Here is an 18,821-nt window from a genome sequence, read left to right as displayed (position 1 = left end):
ATAGTCTGAATATTATCACATAAATTCAATTATCGTCAGTAAGTCACATCAACTGGAACATATTTTTTTTATATTTTAGCATGCAAGTGCAAGCTTGCAATTTATTACAGTAATTAATTATATTTTATAATAGTATTGGTAATACCGAGCATGGAATAAGTTATTTAAATCGTGACAACTGAATTACGTATTCATAAGTCACATTGTTACCATTTTAAATTAGGTATACTGTTCCGAATAATTAATATGATACATGGCTGCCAAGTGACCGTTCCCTTTTCACATCTTGGTATGGTTCTTCGTCATGAAAAAAATGTTAAACATAATACTCGGGTTACCAGCCCAGTTAATACTGATTGAATATATGGAAAGTTGTTATACTATCTCCTAGTTTATTATAACTAATGAGTGGTTTTATTTACCTACATAAGCTTGATAAGATAAATTACAAGTTATTTAATATTGTCGTCGTAACTTTGTTTGTGGCTCGCGAAGTATTGATTAAAGTGAGAAGAATTAATAATAATAGTTTTGCCATAATCTTATTAATTAAAAACTAATTAGTATTATAAAAACTTATGTGACTAGTATTTCTGCGTGATAGAACAGTGCCTACGTATTAAGTTTAGAATTTGCTTACTTTTGTCCGCTTCATAACAGAATGATAGTCGTTACATATTAACAAAAAAAAAATATTATTGGGAATATAACAGTGTACCTATAGCTATATGTATATAATGTTAAAACATTGTGAGACCATTAATTTGTTTGTTACAGCCATATATTTGTCAGAGTAAGATGTCATGTCCAGAATTGCTCCAAGGAGCAGCAGGGTCTTCTTTTACGAATTTGGTGACACATCTTCTAGCTGCCCAATGCCTCATCACAGAATCCTGGCCTAGGGATCACGGAGACCTGGTTTCAGGTATAGCCCAAAGCATGTCAGTCTAGCCATTATATCAAGACTTGACAAATTTAATAAAATAATTCATGTGACTATAAATATACTGTAATTGGACATAAACTTTATCCATTTTCTTATTTCGGAGAAACCGGGTATTGTTTTAAATAAATAAAAAATTATTGTAAAGTATAAAAATCAATATCCTTTTTTTTTGTTTCTAGAGAGCATCATGGTGTTCTAAATTATATTACAATACCACGCAAGCATTCGGGCTACTATGTAAAAATTGTACCATAAGAACTTGTAACAGTGAGCTAGCAAAGTATTGGTCGCTATGTCAACAATAATTATCCATAATTTCATAAAATTTGGGGTTTTTGAAGTGAAACTTCTTTAGGTGCATCAGGGTGATTTTTTTACGGAACGTCACGAAGATATGCAGCGTTTTGTCGGATAAAAGGGAGGGAGCGATTGAGATAGAGTGAGAAAGGAAGATCAAGAAAAAATACGCGCTATTGCTTGATGTATTCGTTAAGTAGTAAGATATTAGAACTTAAGATGTAAATTCTGTAGCATAACGTCTTGTGCAGTAAACGCAGATTCATTAGGTACTTATTATATTATCAGTAGCACGTAAGTATATAGCGAGAATGAAGATAAACAAATACATTAAGTGATCATATACATGACCATCTATTGGGGCTTTACAAAGAAGTGCACATGTGCACTTTTGTACGCACGCAATTTTTTACTATTTTTTATGACTATTCGAATCTTGATTATAAAATTCCTTTAATAAAATACACGAAAATCCACGGTTAGGGGGTTTAGTGTTATGGTGTAGATAAACTAACCACCATTATAAATGAATTATCTGCTGTCATGCGGGCCGTGACATAAAGACGGCTGTAATATGGCGACCTACCGTAATCAAATCTAACTTAATGTGTTCTTTAGTCGAAGTAATTAAAATTTTAAATTGCACAACGGATTTTCAGCCTCAATCATTGTAAAAATAATATTAATGTATTGAAACTTCCTTACATGTAAAGAAAAACAAATAACATAAATAATCATGCATATAACGGGCAACATTATTGCTAACAAGCGATCTCTTCCAGGCAATCATATAATAATAATAACATTAATATTTTTTTGTCACTAAAACTATGTTGTTTTATATTAGCGTTTATAATTCGCAGAGATATTATAAAATATAATAATAGAAATTGTGTGCACCTTTATTTTTTGTGACAGGTTGCCTTCAGATATGGTTCAAATTTTATTGCTTATTTAACTTTGTACGACTACGACTACATGAAGATTGTCATAAAAACTTACCTCCTTTTTCATAAACATGCTGCTTCCATTAATAGCTTTTGAATATTTTGTCCTGTATATAAATAATTTAGACAAAATATTTCTACACTTACAGTATAATGGAATTGTTTTCTTTCAGATGGAGATTCATTTGATTTTATTATCGTCGGTTCGGGTACGGCTGGATCGATTGTTGCTAACAGACTTACAGAAGTGATGAATTGGAGGGTGTTATTAGTAGAGGCGGGTGGTGATCCACCAACGGAATCTATTGTATGTCAGAATTTTATTATTTACTCGTATACCGTAAAGTTTTTGAACTATTTTTTTTTATTGAGGTGGTTTTGTATAAATGATTTTCTTACCTTTCCAAAGTTAAGGCAAAATAAACATTATAATAACATTGCATTACAAATTTGCAAATTGTTTATTACATGAATTTGCGTTTCACTGGGGACGCAGGACCTGAAGAAGACATTTTTTTACCAAATTTAAACTACACCGTAATATTTAAAGCAGGTAAGTACTTTTTACTGATTGCAGATTCCAAACTTTGCTGGAGCGACACACTATAGCAAAGACGCTTGGCAATATTACACAGAAAAAGATGAGACTACGAACAGAGGTTGTGTCAGTGGCAAATCTTTTTGGCCTCGGGGTAGAACGTTGGGTGGTACCGGATCCATCAATGGCCTACTTCATATGAAAGGTAGCGCCGATGACTACGCGTCATGGCACGTTGCACAAAACGATGGGTGGGATTGGAATACAATAACAAAGTACTTCATGAAAAGTGAAAAAATAATTGATCCATTTATTCTTAATAATTCAGAACTTCGGAAGCACCACGGAACGGATGGAGAATTTATAGTTGATCAACTGAATTGTGTACATACAGAATTTACAGAAACACTTACTATGGCATACGAAGATTTAGGTTTAAAATATTTGGATGATCTGAACGGGCCTAGTCAAATGGGATTTGGTAAAATTCGCGGAGGTAACTTTAAAGGACGAAGAGTAAGCACAGCTACAGCTTTTCTAAATAAAATTCAGGAAAGGAAAAATTTATATATTTTAAAAAACACATTCGTTAATAAAGTAATTTTTAAAAACAAAGTAGCCAGGGGTGTCGAAGTTACCTTGCCTAATAATAATAAAGCTAAATTTTTTATCAGTAAAGATGTAATATTAAGTGCTGGATCAGTAAATACACCTGTTTTACTGATGCTATCAGGCATTGGACCTAAAACACACTTAGATTCTTTAGGGATCGAGGTTGTCTCTGATTTACGAGTCGGAGAAAATCTACAGGATCACGTTAGAATTCCTATACCTGTGACAATTAATACGGGGGCTAAGGCAAAAAGTGAAACATTTTGGCTGAACGCTGCTTTCCAATATTTAACAGAACAAAAGGGTCCTCATTCAACCAACTACGACCAACCAAATATAAATGCATTTCTCTCTGTTTCAGACAGTAAATGTCTTCCTGATGTGCAAATAGACCACAATTATTTTGTGCCAAACACAACTTACGTATATTCAATGTGTAGAAATATAATGTCGTTTAATGAAGATATATGTAAACAATATTCTAGAATGAATGCAGACAACGAATTGATTATTTTTTTTGTATCTCTTTGTAGGCCTTATTCCAGGGGAAAAATTTTGTTACGCTCCAACGATCCCCAAGAACATCCAAAAATTTATTCGAAATACTTCAGCCACCCGAAAGATATGGACATGTTTGTGAAAAGCTTGAAAAGAGTAATGGAAATTGTTGACACTGATACTTTTAAAAGGGCAAACGCCGAGTTAAAGAGAATATACTTCAAAGATTGTGATAATTATGATTTCGGCAGTGATAGCTACTGGGAATGCATGGCCAGAACGCTAACATACAATGTTTATCACCCAGTAGGGACTTCAAAGATGGGGTCTATTGCGGACTCTACCTCTGTCTTGGATAATCGTTTAAAAGTTATAGGCGTCAGTGGGCTTAGAGTGATAGATGCAAGCATTATGCCTACGATTCCGAGTGTTAATACTAACGCAGCAACCATGATGATAGCTGAAAGAGGTTCGGACTTTATTAAAGATAAATATTTAAAGATTAGTAGTAAGGACGAACTGTAACTTCTGTTTAAAACTTGAGTGGTCTTACTTTCCTTTTATATACACTATACATTTTTATAGTTGAAAACAATCTTATTTAAATTTCGACATTTGGTATGTTAAAAATTTCTAATGTCATGTTATCTAATTCTATAATATGTAATGTATGCAGCTGGCTGATTGAATATCTACACAGTATCTCTGGCAATACAATATAAATCAATTCGTATATTATGTGTAGTTCTAATCTACATCATTTAAGACATACAATTTTATTTTCTACAGAATTTTATAAAAGATATTTAAATAGACCATAAAATCCTTCATATACTTATTTCACGATATTTAAAAAAAAATTATATATTAAGACTCACACTTAGAAAAGAAATGAAAATGTCAGCTTCGTAAGAAACAATGAAAATATGTCATACTGTTATAACAGCTTCACGGTTCCTTCTTGTAATAATAATAATAATTAATAACATAAGCACCTTATCGATTGTAGACAAAGGCATTTTGCCATTGACTAAGAACTCTGTAGCTCTACAGTTCTATATTGATATTGAAAATAATAGTCGTTTAAAGTTATGTAAAGTGCATGCTTCACATCAAAAGTGTTGTTTAGCGGGACAGGAGAAAGATATCTGTAGGGTTTTGGATATCTATCCACCATCTGATGATAATATTACACCGAAGGATAGAAGGACTTTGTTGTATATTTCTCCATTAATCCACCAACATGATTTAGAAGGACATTGTAGTTTTGAAATCGAATATCAGTGTAATACAAAGTTTGATAAATTGAATGCTATTCTTCCATTCGATACACGAGTTCATGAATGTTCGAAAAAACTCTTTGGTGATTATTTATGCAACGAAAAAACATCTGTTTGTGATACATTAGACCAGGATTCATTAGATTATTGTTTACCTGTTTATTGTGATCTGAAGTATCTGGGTCATCGGATACACTATGATAATAAATGTGTCGATATTCCTGTCTGCATAGGAAATCTTTATAAAGAATTACCAGATATAGTGTATGTGCCAGATTCAAATTTATGTCGAAATCTAGAAATGCCTATAACTGTTGAAGATATTTATGCTATTACGTCTGGATTAGGCATCGCAACGCAAACCACAACTGAAGATAATACTTATATTGAAGTGAAATCAAACTGTTCCACAATTTCACAAAATATTAATCTAATAAGAGATTTAATTTATGGAAGGTTGTATCCTTATACGAAAGATAAAGTTACGGATTTTAGTAAATGTTTTAAATCAGCTATATTCACCATTATACTTTGCATAATAAGTATAACTGCGCTTTTGTTTTCTTTTATATGTTGTGTTAAAACCACCGTATGGTTGTATAAACAAGGATCCGATGGGGAACTAAAAAAACATTGGCAATGCATAAAACGTCGTTTTAAAAGGAAAGATAAATGTAAAGATAAAAGTGTGACCGATACAGAAGTGAGGAACGCGTTATTAAAGGACGTGATTGTTAAAGATATTCCAATGGAGTTAAGGGAAAGTGTGGTAAATATATGCGACAGGATGGAGAAAGAAGTATGTAAGAGACAACGTTACAGAAAAGAAGATATTGGTAGTCAGATAAGTTTACTGCATGGAGGTACTTCGATGGAATCTGATGGTGAAGAATATCCTTAAGATACTTTAATTAACTTTTTAACGTAGATTGTATGTTGTTGCACTAACTACAAATAAAAAAACTAAAATTAAATTATTTGTAGCATTTTATAAACATAACTTTTACACATTTAAAGAAACCACTTTTTCAACAGATCGAAGCTATGTATTATTATAAACTTATGATTATTTTACATAATTATACATTTATCCGTTTGCGTGCTTTACAGCGTGCGTGAAATAAATGAAATTATGTAAAATAATTATAAGTTTATAATAATACTTAGCTTCAATCTTTTACTCAGTTTTTAATCATTTGTTTAATGATAGCTAGTAGGTGGACCACAACAGGTGAACAAATATATTATTTAAAGTTGTATAGTGTATACAAAGTAAATGAATGTAAAATTAATTAAATCTATACCATAAAGAAAAGTTTAATTCTTTGAATTTAGTTCAAATGAAAGAGCTACGTCTCGGTTTAATGTTTCGTTATATTTCTCTTTAAGACAAGAGTTTTGCCTTAAAACAATTAGTTTAAATGAAATTTGAAAGTTTAACTTAAAGATTTACATTAATCTCCTTTATTAATTAGTATAAAGTACATTTGGCCCGACCTCCAACAGTGACTAAAGGTCCCGTCACCTCCGTTTGTTTGTTAATTATTGTTGCATACGTATAATATGATGAGCCGCGTAACCTATAGGGCTATAGACTGTTGCGTCACTCACGAAAACGTGATAATTAAAGTTCACATGAAAAGATGGCTCTATTTAGTTGACTTCCATTTAGTTATAATATTTCCACGGTAGATGACGCTGTCCAACGAGTGATATAAGGCACAAGAGCTCAACATGTTAGACGATTATCAAATTTTGAATCTCATTTTCGTTTTTTACAAAAAGCATATTGTTTGTAGTAAAAGACGTTGCTCTTCTCGTACGCTATTGTGCGAAAAGTAAGTATAACTATCTATCGACTGCCCTGCCCCACTTACCTTTTGACCTCTCAGTTGATTTGTTACAATTACCGAAATTGTTTATGAAATTGGTCCACGTGCAGGATCCTATCTCTTACACGGGTAAATCTCAAGTCTTACGAATAAAGAAGTTGTGATTTGTAAAAACCCATGAATTGATTGGTGACGTGATAATAGTGGTAGTAGTTTAAGAACCTAGGAATAGAAACAGCAAATAACTATATATTAACAAATAAATGTAAATTAATATTAATTGTTAACAACAAATACAATTTTCTTAGACGCTACAAGTGCTACAAAAGAATAAGTAAAAAAGCGCCGCGCTTTGTCACTAAATCATATGATGCTTACATTAAGTTTAATACCGTGGGTTAGCCCATCAAACAAAGATTAGGTATATTTGAGAATTATTGAAATATATAAACATACGACACTTCTGAACATCTAAAAAGTATACAATCGTATCTCATTAACCTTAATTTGTTATGACTATATTCGACACAAGTAAACTTAGCGATATTATTTACTTCCCGGTTGTAGATATTATTTTAATTCTACCGAACTAGCACGCCAATGCGCATTAGGCTTATATCTATGTGCTTATATTGTATAAATATGTTTAACATCCAATCAGAATATATTTAAGATATCATCAAAGTATACACGGAGTAAGCTGTCTGCATTATCTGTAAGAATATACAAATCATAATTAACTATTTCTGTTTTATCATCATTATTTCATTTGCAAAAAAATTGCGGGCCTGATATAATGAGCTTAGGTAAAAAGGCTTCTACGTTAAAGTAGAATAAAAGCACTCTCATCCTGACTCGCCTCATACTCCCATCAGATCACAAGGCAAGTAGGTCAACCTTTCTTCTCTGTATAAAGTAAGTCGTGGATTTTATGGTCTAAGACACCACACTAGTAGCGCACCAAACTTGTGCTGAAGAAATAAAGCAATCAGATACTTCATATTATGTTAAAGGTTAGATAGAGACGTCGTAAAGTCTATACTATGACATTACAAAGTGGTATCTTTATGAACTCACCGATACAAAGATTTCCAAACTAATTGTAAGCATCCCGCATGCCGTAAAGTTTACAGGTACCTGCGATCGCGCCATCATTATGACAATGGAGCGACGGACGCTGGTGTCTGGAACTGATTCCCACTTGCAGTCATATAAGAAGTTGCACACCTCGGCAGCCTGGACCAAATTATTAGAGCCGGCTTAGCTTTAGACGGAGTTAATGGAGCGCTAATATAATGTTTTTTACGGATCTAAACGTGAATTAAATATATTATGTAATGTAAAAACTGTTTTATAAAGCATATGCATGATGTGTCAAAGAAGGGTATGATTCTTATAAAACCATCAGAGCAAAAATGCGTAATTTCGTCAAAATATTATGAAACATAACGTCTGTATAACAGCGACTCTCTAATTTTCGAGTTTCAATACTTTTTATTTATATTGTGATGATATTAGCTAACAGTATTTTTACAGTCGAAAGCGGTATGTCAAATCTAATAGGTTCAGACTTTTTTTGAGTAAAGCGAACTCCACAAGTCGTGCCATATTCAGCCCAATTTATAAAAATACATATTACTACTACAAATAATTATCAAAGGTTTCTGTTTTATTACTTACGGTGGATGTAACATCCGATGCGACATAACATGGTATGAAAATGTTGACCGAAGCTACAGTTGCGAATATAAAGTAAATTATTGTGTTCTCACTGCCCTGCAATTATATAACTTGTATAATATAAACCTTAATTACCATTAGAACGAGATAACTACTATACACTTTTTTTTAAATAACAATTAATTAATTGTATTAACAAGATGTATAAGAAACTAGTGTTATTGGACTCTTTCTTATATTAAATATTATTTTTAGTAAATTAGTTTTAAAGTACTTATTAGTTTTTTTTCAGAGGACAGTTATTTTAGATAATAATAATTATACAATCAATAAATCTTTGTTTAATACTCTGAGAATAAAAGTTGCTTAATACTGTGTGGCCTTACCGCTTTCGTCTGGCTGAGGCCCATAGAAATCTGGATAATAACCAGTGTGAAGACAGAGGCCAGCCAGAACTGATAAAATGACTGAATCTGTTTAATAAACCTGCAACATGCATAAAATAAACATTAGGAAAGTTGTAAAAGGACCACAAAGAACAAGAGTTAAACGATATCTGAGTCAAGATTTGTGTTTATGATTTCTGTGTCGGGTATATTATAATATAATACATTCTCATCTCTACCTATAAACATCACATTGTTCTTTTACAATAATTCCAATCTTCGCGTGAATTGTTGGAATGTCTGCGTCGTCCATTAGGTGGCTTATCTTTTGAGAAAAGATTTTTATTTTTAGTGATGCATGCAGCACTGTTATGTAGAATAGTCCATCAAAGCCTAAAACATTTAAAAATTTTACATTAACATTTCAGGGGTTCAGAATCAAATTTGTCAAAATTATGCGTTCCATTCCATTGTGATCTTTTAATATACAGAATGTAGATTTTTTCGAATTTTTATAAGAATTATTAAAAAAGATATTTTTTTATAAAAACGCAAAATTAGTTAGGTATAACTCTGCAGGGTGAACTTAATAACCTCCCGTAGTACTATTATTTGGATATGACCCCATTTACCCCCTAGTTTTGTTTGATCCACGACTTTTTGGCCACCCTTAAAGTGATGCTTTGGTGATTCGGTTCGATTTACACTCGAATTACAGATTATGATGATTGACTTTTCTCCGTCTCTTGTGAGTTGTAAGGTTCGATTGCTATTAATATAATACCAATTGGTATTCAATGCATTTTTACAGCATTAGAAGGGGCACTGTTAAGTCAAGACTTTTGTCTTTGGCCCCCGACGGTCTTGAGAACGGCTTTTACGGGGCAAATCAATTTAATACGTTAAGTACGTTTATTATCCTAAGACATGCATTCGCACTTGAATTTGGTCGTTAGTTGAAAAGAACATTTAAATATGTTAAGTCAATTTGGTTGTTTCTTTTATAAATTAATTTAAAAAATAATAAATCACTTTTTGAAATATTTACCTGTATATGCAATTATTACGATTGTTACAATATAAATGCCATAAACAGTAAGAATTTCGAAATAAGGTGTGTCATACTTTAGCTCTTCTATTACAGGAATTATTGTCTCATGTATCATATATTTTCTCGGTTCTTCTGTAAACTGAGAAAGGAGAGTTAAAACAGAAGCCAGCAGGATAAAAGCTAAACCAGTACATATCACCATTAAAATCCAAATAATTTCCAATTTCTTGCATTTCTCTATTGTCTCTGTGACAATAACGTGGTAGTCTTCAGGAAGATGGTTGTAACATTCGTAGTCTGTGGAAACTTTATCTAGTATTGCTCGGAATTTCATATTTTGGTTTAGCGTTAGAAAGATCTGAGAAATGAATTAATATATGTTACACGAATGTTCAAAAAGTATTAGATTGCTTTTAAACGTCCTAGTAGAGGTTAAGAAGCTAATGAAGTGTAAAGATTACCTTAATATAGACGTAAACAAGCAGCACGGTGATGATAAGCTGCCGAAAAAGATTATCTATATCTTTGATTTGTATTCGCTCTTTAATATCGAATAACATTATAAAGAGTTGTGGGGCACAGAAAACTCCGATCACACCTGTATAAATGACAAAAAATATAAGAAAAGTCAAGATATTAAAAAAAAACTTCTTCAATTAATGTACATAAAACGGAGTAATACTCGCTAGGGTCCGAATCATGTTCGGATTGAATGCCTCAACCACTAGGCCAAAACTGCTAAAACGTATACAGTTTTAAGTATGGTTCTTGAAAGCGATTGTGTTAATTATTAACAAGTCCTGTCAAACCATTAAATAACTCAAGAAAGACTCACCGAACCCGATCGTTCTTTTCGAGTCTTTTCGTGGATTAGGATACATCATGCTTGCGATTAGGAAAAATGTGATGAGTTCGTACGTTGTATGCACGGATTTAAACTTATTTTCTGAAACTGCCAACATGAGATATTAAACTGCTAAAAGAATATGCAAACCTAATGGGGGTACATCAATTCAAAGCGAAAAACTTAATGTTTTTATTTATTGCTAATGTTATGGCGAGCCCTGTATTATGAGGAGAAAAATTGACAACGATATCGCAGAGCCTGTATAGGCTCGTCTCGCGGGAAATTACTTCCGTATCGCAGGTGACGTCACGTAGGAAATAAATTTTAGGTAATAAATCTACAGCATTAACTAGCTATTTGTGCCGAGTTTTAACACTTGTCTATATTATCACGCCTTTATTTTAAAAAGTAAACGAATCTTATTGTATTCATCTCTCTCTTTTACATAAACTTGACATTTGACAGATAAATTAGAGATTTTTTACTTTTTTTAATTTTTGTATTATTTGTAAAGCAAAAGGCACTTCCGTTTCTTGCTTTGGTTATGCACTTTTCCCTTAATATTTCTTCTTTTTTTAGCTTAATTACTACGTTTGCCTGGAAGAGATCCCTTGTTGCCGCCTATTTCATCCTTAATAATTTATATTATTTGTTTTTCTTTTAATGTAACGAAGTATAAATAAATAATTGAAATAATTTCAACCTTAAGTAATCATTATTTTTATATATGTATAAATAAATAAAATCACATTAAATGTATTAAGAATATACATAGCGCAAAATCATCTACATCATAAGCACGACCCACATACATGTGGGTGTCCACACTTTACACCATTACACAACACAACCAATTTAGGCTTAATTAATTAAATTTAATCAGTTAGTTAATTGTATTAAATAGTTTGTTTGTTTGTTCCCTTTTATAAATCTTTTTGTTATATAATGTATCATGTATTCCATCTGTGGCTATGTTCTCGGTGTATTTGTTTGCTATTATATGTATTTTGTGTTAGCTGTAGGAGTACAAAATAAATAAATAAATAAAATATAAAGCTTACTCATGACTTTGATGTTGTCTGCGCAAAATGGTAATGCAGTTGAAAAATAAAAGCTGACATAGATAGTTACATAATTGGTATCAAGTCATCAGTCATGCTCAGGCTATAAATTAATTTGATGCAATAATTTATAAGTAGGAAACGTGAAATAAGCCTAGTGAAATAAGTATAGTTTAAAAGTTTGGCCGTGCGTATGAGTTCATAATAATAACCACTCTGGGTTTTTGTCTGTTCTTTACGCCTTCTACTACGCTTTTAATTTCAGAACTACTAGATTTACCTTTAACTTTTCTCCATACTCAAGTTAGTAATAGTTACCTAAATAAATAAATAGGTAGAAAAAGCCAAAGTTAATTATTTTAGTAACATACAAGTAATAACTTGCTCGTTGGTACTCGTGGAGATGTATTTTAAACAATACAATAGCTCGATTGAGAATGAAATTTAAAATTCTCTTTAGAAAGAGCAATTTATGAAGACTCAAAGGAAGAATTACGGTTGTCGTGCACATGTCAAGTTGCATTAGAAATAGGGTTTCATAATTAAGCTAGCGTTATTATAAGTTTGAATTTCATGGTTACGTCAGTCAAAGGAATTCCATACTATAAGTGATTCTAGAGTACTTTTGCAAATACTACAACCAAAATAATATGGACTAAACGCTATCTGCGAGCCTTTAAATAGAATAATCTTAATAGGTTCACGTATATTGATTTTTTAATGGGAAGGGAGAAAATGAGGGGGCGGATTATTTAAATAAAAAACTTACGGCCGTCCATGAAAATCTGCAACGCTGGGTGGGATATTTCTTTTCTTAAAGGACCTTAAGAAGAAACGGTTTGGATAAACCTTTACTGTCAGCTTGATCCAGAGGGAGGTGGTACGCGGCAGAAAGTGTCTTAAAAAGTGTTGTGAAACTGCAGGTGTCAAAGTGAAAAGTATGGAATTGTGCAATCTGAATCCAATCCGATAACAAAATAAAAAATATTTTATAATTATCACCAAGAAAATAAGTTCCAATTACTAGTGTAAATCAACTTTCTATTTCCGTTTAATTCATGGGTGTTACTACACTTCTTCATTTTTTATTGATCAGACGATTTTAGAATAAACATTTATTAGTTTTTTTTATAATATAAACTGCATAGGTGGTTCTATATCAAAAGCATTACCTCTCAATCTTGTCTCAAAAGTGGAGCCGAAGAACGCCATTATCTACGAAATGTGATTTCCCTTTAATAACATCATGTCAGCCATTGGCATTAAAAATTGAATTTTATCTTACAAAATATTTCTTGCTTATATTAAACAAGAGTTCGTGTAACAAATATTACTCTCATTGAGCCAAGAAGACGGTTCTCACCGATATTACTTTTCTCGAGTTCACGTTGAAGTATCAATTGTAGTACTTTTGAGGCGAGGTACATACAGATTTTTCATGAGCCAGGGCGCTCCCTGATCCGCGTAAGATGATATGATATTATGAGGTATTTGGTTTCATTTAGGATCTGTGTAGATTAAATTAGCCGCCGCATTAGTGTAATATTGTCTTTTTTCTTTTCCCGGTCTTTTTATGTTTAATAACGGTCGTATTTTATGGAATTATTTCAAGTTTCAGCGATAATCGTATGTCAAAAAACTCCTGGTTGCGATTCCCGAAAATACAACAAGAACTTCACTTTAAAAGAGTCAACAAACAAACAGCCACCCTGCTGAGTGTAATCGCTTAATGCTCTATGTTTCCTACACCTATTTAACTGAGGCAAAAGACAGGACCTCTGTAAACACAGTCAGGGTAATTGAATTGTTTAAACGGTTGTGGTTCTTATGTTCATACTAAGTTGGTCAGATCAACGAGTCTAAGCTTGTCTAGTTATAATTTGTACCATAAAGTTGTTTCCTCTGACCTGCAAAGTTATCTATTGACACTTTAAAAATTATTATATTAATAAAAGAGAAAAAAGGATGTCTCTATGTTGACTGAGAAAGAAATGATATTTTGTGTTATGACGGAATTCCAACTATAGGCATAGTATACAGAAATCTGGAATACTTGTAATTAATTAATCATTATTATTATTGAAGTTGTAGCTAAAGTATAATTATTCAGGACATTACAATGTTAGACCGTACATTAGATAATAGAGTAGCTAGTAGTTACTAAGCAACAAATTATTTGGCAAACAGTTTTATAGCTTTTTTACGATCGGAATCAAAATAAAAAGTTAATAAAATCGTAATTACGAGAAACACAAATTTAATTAAGGATTTAATCAATTAGAGCTTGAATTACCTCGCAAATATTGTAATGTTGTAAAAAGCGATACTGTTTATTGTTTTAATTCATTGCTTATTACCGAAGCATACAGAGTAAACGTTTAGATATTTTAAGCTATGAATAACACAGATTATTTAATCAAAAGATATAATTACTGAAAATACATAATAATTTCAGAAAAATTATTCACTTTCGTCCAACAGGCTATCTATCGACTTTTCGCATATAAAAGCCATCCTGTCGCTGCACCAGGAGTCATCTAATTTGCCTGTCCTGAAGAAACCTCCGCAGTAATCCCAAGGAGAGGTCCCGTCTGGCTGGTTAACACTAAAAGTGTTGAAACCCATTTCAAGGGATTGGCCTGTGAAAATATTAAACACTTAACTATGCCTACTTTATACTGCTTACTAAAAATATGTAAAAGTATATATTATGTGCTCTGACGTGTCTGCAATAACTAGTTAAACATATTATGTTAACTTCATTATATTTTTTAGTTTAATGACTTATAAAAGGTAATACGTACATAGTTTGGCAAACATAATACTAATATTAGTGAAAAAAGCGAGGGGGCCGATGACTGACCATGCGTCATACTCGTGAACGGGTGCTATTTGTAATGACTGGTTTTTACTTGAATTCATGTATATGGTGATGTTAGTTATTTCGACTATGTATTTTCGTGTTGTTTCTCGAAAATGTAAGTGCGTGCTCCTATTTCACCATGCCTCCTGCTAATAGAGGACAAATTTCTGTTTCTTTTTTATTATTTTATTATCATTAATTACTTAAAATGTCATCTGAAACATGGTTTAATAGTTGCAGCTCCTTACAAACGTTGTGTAAAACTTGGCGATTAAAATTAGTGGCTGAGAGTTTATTGTCAGTTTCGTTGTCCGCCCTTGATTTGCACACTGGCATTAGATGTAAAATGCATTTCATATACATTTCTGTTCTCAAATAAACATACCATGAATTGTGGTCCAGACATTTCGCTCGCCCCAGTTGTGGAAACCCACGAATGCAATATCCTTGATATGGGTAAAACGTAATTCAGCATCTGGATGTTTCGCGAACAGGTCCTTTAAGATTTCAGCTTCAGCATCATTGTTGATGATTGCCAGATAGGCACCCTCTGCGGCACAGGTCATGAAAGCGCGGGTCCAGTTACGGGCTATGAAGTGGAACTTGTAGCAGCTGCCAGTCCGAGGGTCCAGATGATAATCTTAAGATAAGGACAATTTCAAGTTGTTTTAAATTTCTTGGTTATAAGAATATGTTTTCGAGACTAGAGATTCCTTGTTACCACTATCAACAGTGCCGCATTCAGTTAACACCTCATTTTTAGACTTCTTTCTGTAGCAAACGTAGGGGAAGACTTCGTTGCAGTTGACATCAGCGATTGTCCCATTTGAATGCATCACGATACAGTTTTCGTCATTGTTTTCGTTATCAGGCTCGTAAGGCATCCATTGTAGCGGCATTTTTGTTAAAGGAATACCTGTAAACAAATATCGTTTTTATGAACAATCCCAAAATGAAAATCTGCTTTAGTTCTTCTTCACTTTAGCAAAAGACAGCGAAGAGCTCATGCTCATGCTTGATAATGCGTCTCACCTTCTATAGACTGAAAATCTCCTTTCGAGAATGTCGCATGGATGCCCGTGAAGATTCCTGTGCGTTCAGCATGAGTGTTCCTCAACGTATTCTTTAGTACTGTCGCGAATTTGAGATTTTGGGGTGAAGCTAAATTGGCACCTAAGAATATATTTAATAGAGACAAAATATTATTATCTGGTAAAGCTAATACATTGATATTTGTATATGTAAATTTATAATTTTAGGAGCAATGTTGGCCTAGTGGCTTCAGCGTGCGACTCTCATCCCTGAGGTCGTAGGTTCGATCCCCGGCTGTGCACCAATGGAATTTCTTTTTATGTGCGCATTTAACATTTGCTCGAACGGTGAAGGAAAACATCATGAGGAAACCGACATCTCTTAGACCCAAAAAGTCGACGACGTGTGTCAGGCACTGGAGGCTGATCACCTACTTGCTTTTTAGATTTAAAAATGATCATGAAACAGATTCAGAAATCTGAGGCCAAGGCCTAAAGAGGTTGTAGCGCCACTGATTTGTTTATTTTTAAATTTATAATTTATCCACGTATTAAGTCATCAAATTTCAAGGCGTATTTACACTTTACAGCCTTGGCATTGGCACATCAAATTATCTGCGCGGAAATGCTACTGGATTTTAACCCAAATGTGTGTATGACAGATAACTATTTTAACTATATATATTCCTTCTGTATTATAATTTAAAGTATACCTTCGAGATGACATCTCAGCCTTGCGTCCGCCCAGGTGGAGGGGACTGGGTGCAGTTTGATCCAACCTTGGATATCTTGGTTAAACTTGTAATCGTAGCGAAATTGACGAGACTCTGTCGGTGAATATTTTAAAGGACCATATTATTAGCAATTACTTAAGTCATCATTAAACATAGTTTAAATGCATGCATGCAATACAGCGCTTTGCCATTCTAAACAAAAATCTGTTTTATTATTGTATAAACAGGTATAATAGTCTGAATCAGTGTTTCCCAACCCATTTTGTGCTATGCCTCACCTTAGCCTACGTAAAATTCTTATGCTCCCCCTATGAAATATATAAAAAATGAATTGTTTACTTAAGAAATTTTAAAAATAGGTTTTTAGGATGAAATCACTAGAATTGTTGACGAAATAGTAAGTAAATATTTAAAAAAATCTAAAGACTTTTCTATATAATATTTTAATGGTATTCTTGCGCTTGATACTTGCAGCACAGAGATTCTCTATTAGGTTCCAATTTGGTTATCTCCAGTTGGGTAACGGTCTGGTGTTAAATACAAAATGTGAATAAATACTTACCAACAGGGCTGAGTGCTAATACCAGAAAAAAACAGAACAAAAAGCTCAGAGCCATTATTGCTTACACGAGCAGTCAATAGCGAAGTGATTAAATTATTATGAATTTAGTTATTTCAGTTGTTTAGTTTATCTGTTGAGTGGGTGTGGGATACGATAGGATATTACAATATCCTTTAAGTTCATATATTTAACATTTATTATAATTTTGATTGATTTCCTGGTTTAGATTACTTCGCAGCAGACACACTTAAACTGTTAAATAAGCTGTATAATGAGGGCTTTGATTTTTAACTTATAACTAACATCTTTGGAGTCAGTGCCTGGAGCTCTGAAGGAGTATACATCTTTATTAGGAAGTACTGACTACTGAGTTAGTGGTCATCTTTTTTAAAATCAATAAATAGTCGTATTAGAGAAATCAAACTATATTTCTTACGTATTTTTGAATATGTTTTTTGATAAAGCGTAATAAACACACAAACCAAGTTCGTAAATAGCGTATTCTAAGCGTAAGCTCAGTAAACGGAAACTCAACCATATGTAAATAATGTCTAAAACCTAGTAATCAGTCAAAGCTACATTGCCCATTTTATACATGAGAAAGTTTTATATTGAATACCCGCCCAGATGGGCTAAAGCGCTAGGATTTTAAGAATATACATATACACATTTATATAAGGTAAATTATAAATTATTAATTAAAATCCAAAAGGGAAAAAAATCTGCCATATCTGAACAGATATTCTCGACAGATTTTCGTTTTAATTATATTGAAGGACTTAGTATTTAGGGTTGATAACAACGTAAACGGCTTAATGTAGAAAGTTGCCAATACTATGATTGTTTTTCGAAGCAATCTCCTTTCCTCTCTACACATCGTCGCATTCGATGGAACCACTGAGAAAAGCAGGATGCCCATTCTTCCTTAGGGGTCTCTGTTATGGTATTTTTCAAAAAAGTTTCATTACCAATATTTCTAACTGGGCCGTTCTAAACATTTTCAGTGTTACCCGCGTATTATTTTAAAAACAAGTTTTAACTAAAAATCGTACAAATTGATACAAAAAGTTTAAAAAGTTACTTTTTCACAATTACTCTGTCATATTTTGACGGCTAACCGGTCCAATTTATGTGTGCGAGGTCATGGTACGAATCGTTGTACAGATTGAATGATCGAAATATGAAAAAATACTTAGTAATACCAGAAAAAAACAGAATGAAAATAATATATATTCTTGTTTATTTCGGGTCAGCCAGTGTTAGAATCTGTGAAACTTATTTCTTACCTATACAATTTTTAATGAAATTTATTTAATTTTATTTAATTAGTTTATAGTTTTATTAGTTTATATTAAGTTTTATAATTAGTTTATAGTTCACTATCATATAGTTCACATTATAATTAGTTTAATTAGTTTATAGTTCACTACTTTACAGTTACAGTTAATAGTTAAATAGTTTTTATAAATAGCTGGTTGTAAAAGTAAAATTCCATAAATGTACTGTTGCAACAGAATCCGGTGTGCCGGCGCCACTCTGATGCGGTCCCTCAACATCAGACTCAAAGATTTACGCTTGTTGCCTACAAGCGTCAGCTCAAACTTTGTGGTCTTCAATTCTTTAAGGTTTATTTTTTTCTATAAATCTATTTACTCT

General features: G+C 32.6%; 2 protein-coding genes across 4 annotated transcripts; one reads left to right on the top strand and one right to left on the bottom strand.

Moving 5' to 3' along the window:
• Nucleotides 1–204: 204 nt before the first annotated feature.
• LOC111000754 (glucose dehydrogenase [FAD, quinone]) lies at nt 205–4,363 on the top strand. Of its 3 annotated transcripts, XM_045631983.1 has the most exons (5): nt 348–506; nt 778–925; nt 2,364–2,497; nt 2,768–2,979; nt 3,057–3,218. In XM_045631983.1, exons 1-5 carry the CDS (start codon nt 405–407, stop codon nt 3,097–3,099), a joined length of 639 nt encoding a protein of 212 aa, XP_045487939.1. In that variant the 5' UTR covers nt 348–404; the 3' UTR covers nt 3,100–3,218. The 3 variants fall into 3 exon arrangements, with proteins under 3 accessions (XP_022126003.2, XP_045487939.1, XP_022126002.2); XM_022270311.2 differs by lacking the exon at nt 348–506 and adding an exon at nt 205–289 and having other exon boundaries at nt 2,768–4,363; XM_022270310.2 differs by having other exon boundaries at nt 2,768–4,363.
• Nucleotides 4,364–14,397: 10,034 nt separating this feature from the next.
• Nucleotides 14,398–17,276, bottom strand: LOC111000749. The gene is made up of 6 exons (XM_022270304.2): nt 17,166–17,276; nt 16,583–16,696; nt 15,871–16,011; nt 15,560–15,754; nt 15,224–15,478; nt 14,398–14,614 (listed from the first exon to the last, which is right to left on the bottom strand). The coding sequence occupies exons 1-6, from the start codon at nt 17,218–17,220 to the stop codon at nt 14,436–14,438; spliced, it is 939 nt and encodes a 312-aa protein (XP_022125996.1). The 5' UTR covers nt 17,221–17,276; the 3' UTR covers nt 14,398–14,435.
• Between the last annotated feature and the right edge of the window lie 1,545 nt (nt 17,277–18,821).

Source organism: Pieris rapae, chromosome 17, assembly GCF_905147795.1.
Source record: "Pieris rapae chromosome 17, ilPieRapa1.1, whole genome shotgun sequence".
In the NCBI taxonomy this organism is placed as follows: domain Eukaryota; kingdom Metazoa; phylum Arthropoda; class Insecta; order Lepidoptera; family Pieridae; genus Pieris; species Pieris rapae.
Note: the sequence above shows the minus strand (reverse complement) of the source record. Positions and strands in the feature narration are given on the sequence as shown.

Bases quoted from the DNA above. Each gene is read 5' to 3' on its own strand.
- LOC111000754 (XM_022270310.2), top strand. From the start codon at position 405: ATGAGTGGTTTTATTTACCTACATAAGCTTGATAAGATAAATTACAAG. The intron at 507-777 runs GTGAGAAGAATT...TGTTTGTTACAG, and splicing joins CTCGCGAAGTATTGATTAAA to CCATATATTTGTCAGAGTAA. The intron at 2,498-2,767 runs GTATGTCAGAAT...TACTGATTGCAG, and splicing joins ATCCACCAACGGAATCTATT to ATTCCAAACTTTGCTGGAGC.
- LOC111000749 (XM_022270304.2), bottom strand. From the start codon at position 17,220: ATGGCTCTGAGCTTTTTGTTCTGTTTTTTTCTGGTATTAGCACTCAGC. The intron at 15,755-15,870 runs GTGAGACGCATT...ATTTGTTTACAG, and splicing joins AGATTTTCAGTCTATAGAAG to GTATTCCTTTAACAAAAATG. The intron at 14,615-15,223 runs GTATGTTTATTT...ATATTTTCACAG, and splicing joins TGTCTGGACCACAATTCATG to GCCAATCCCTTGAAATGGGT.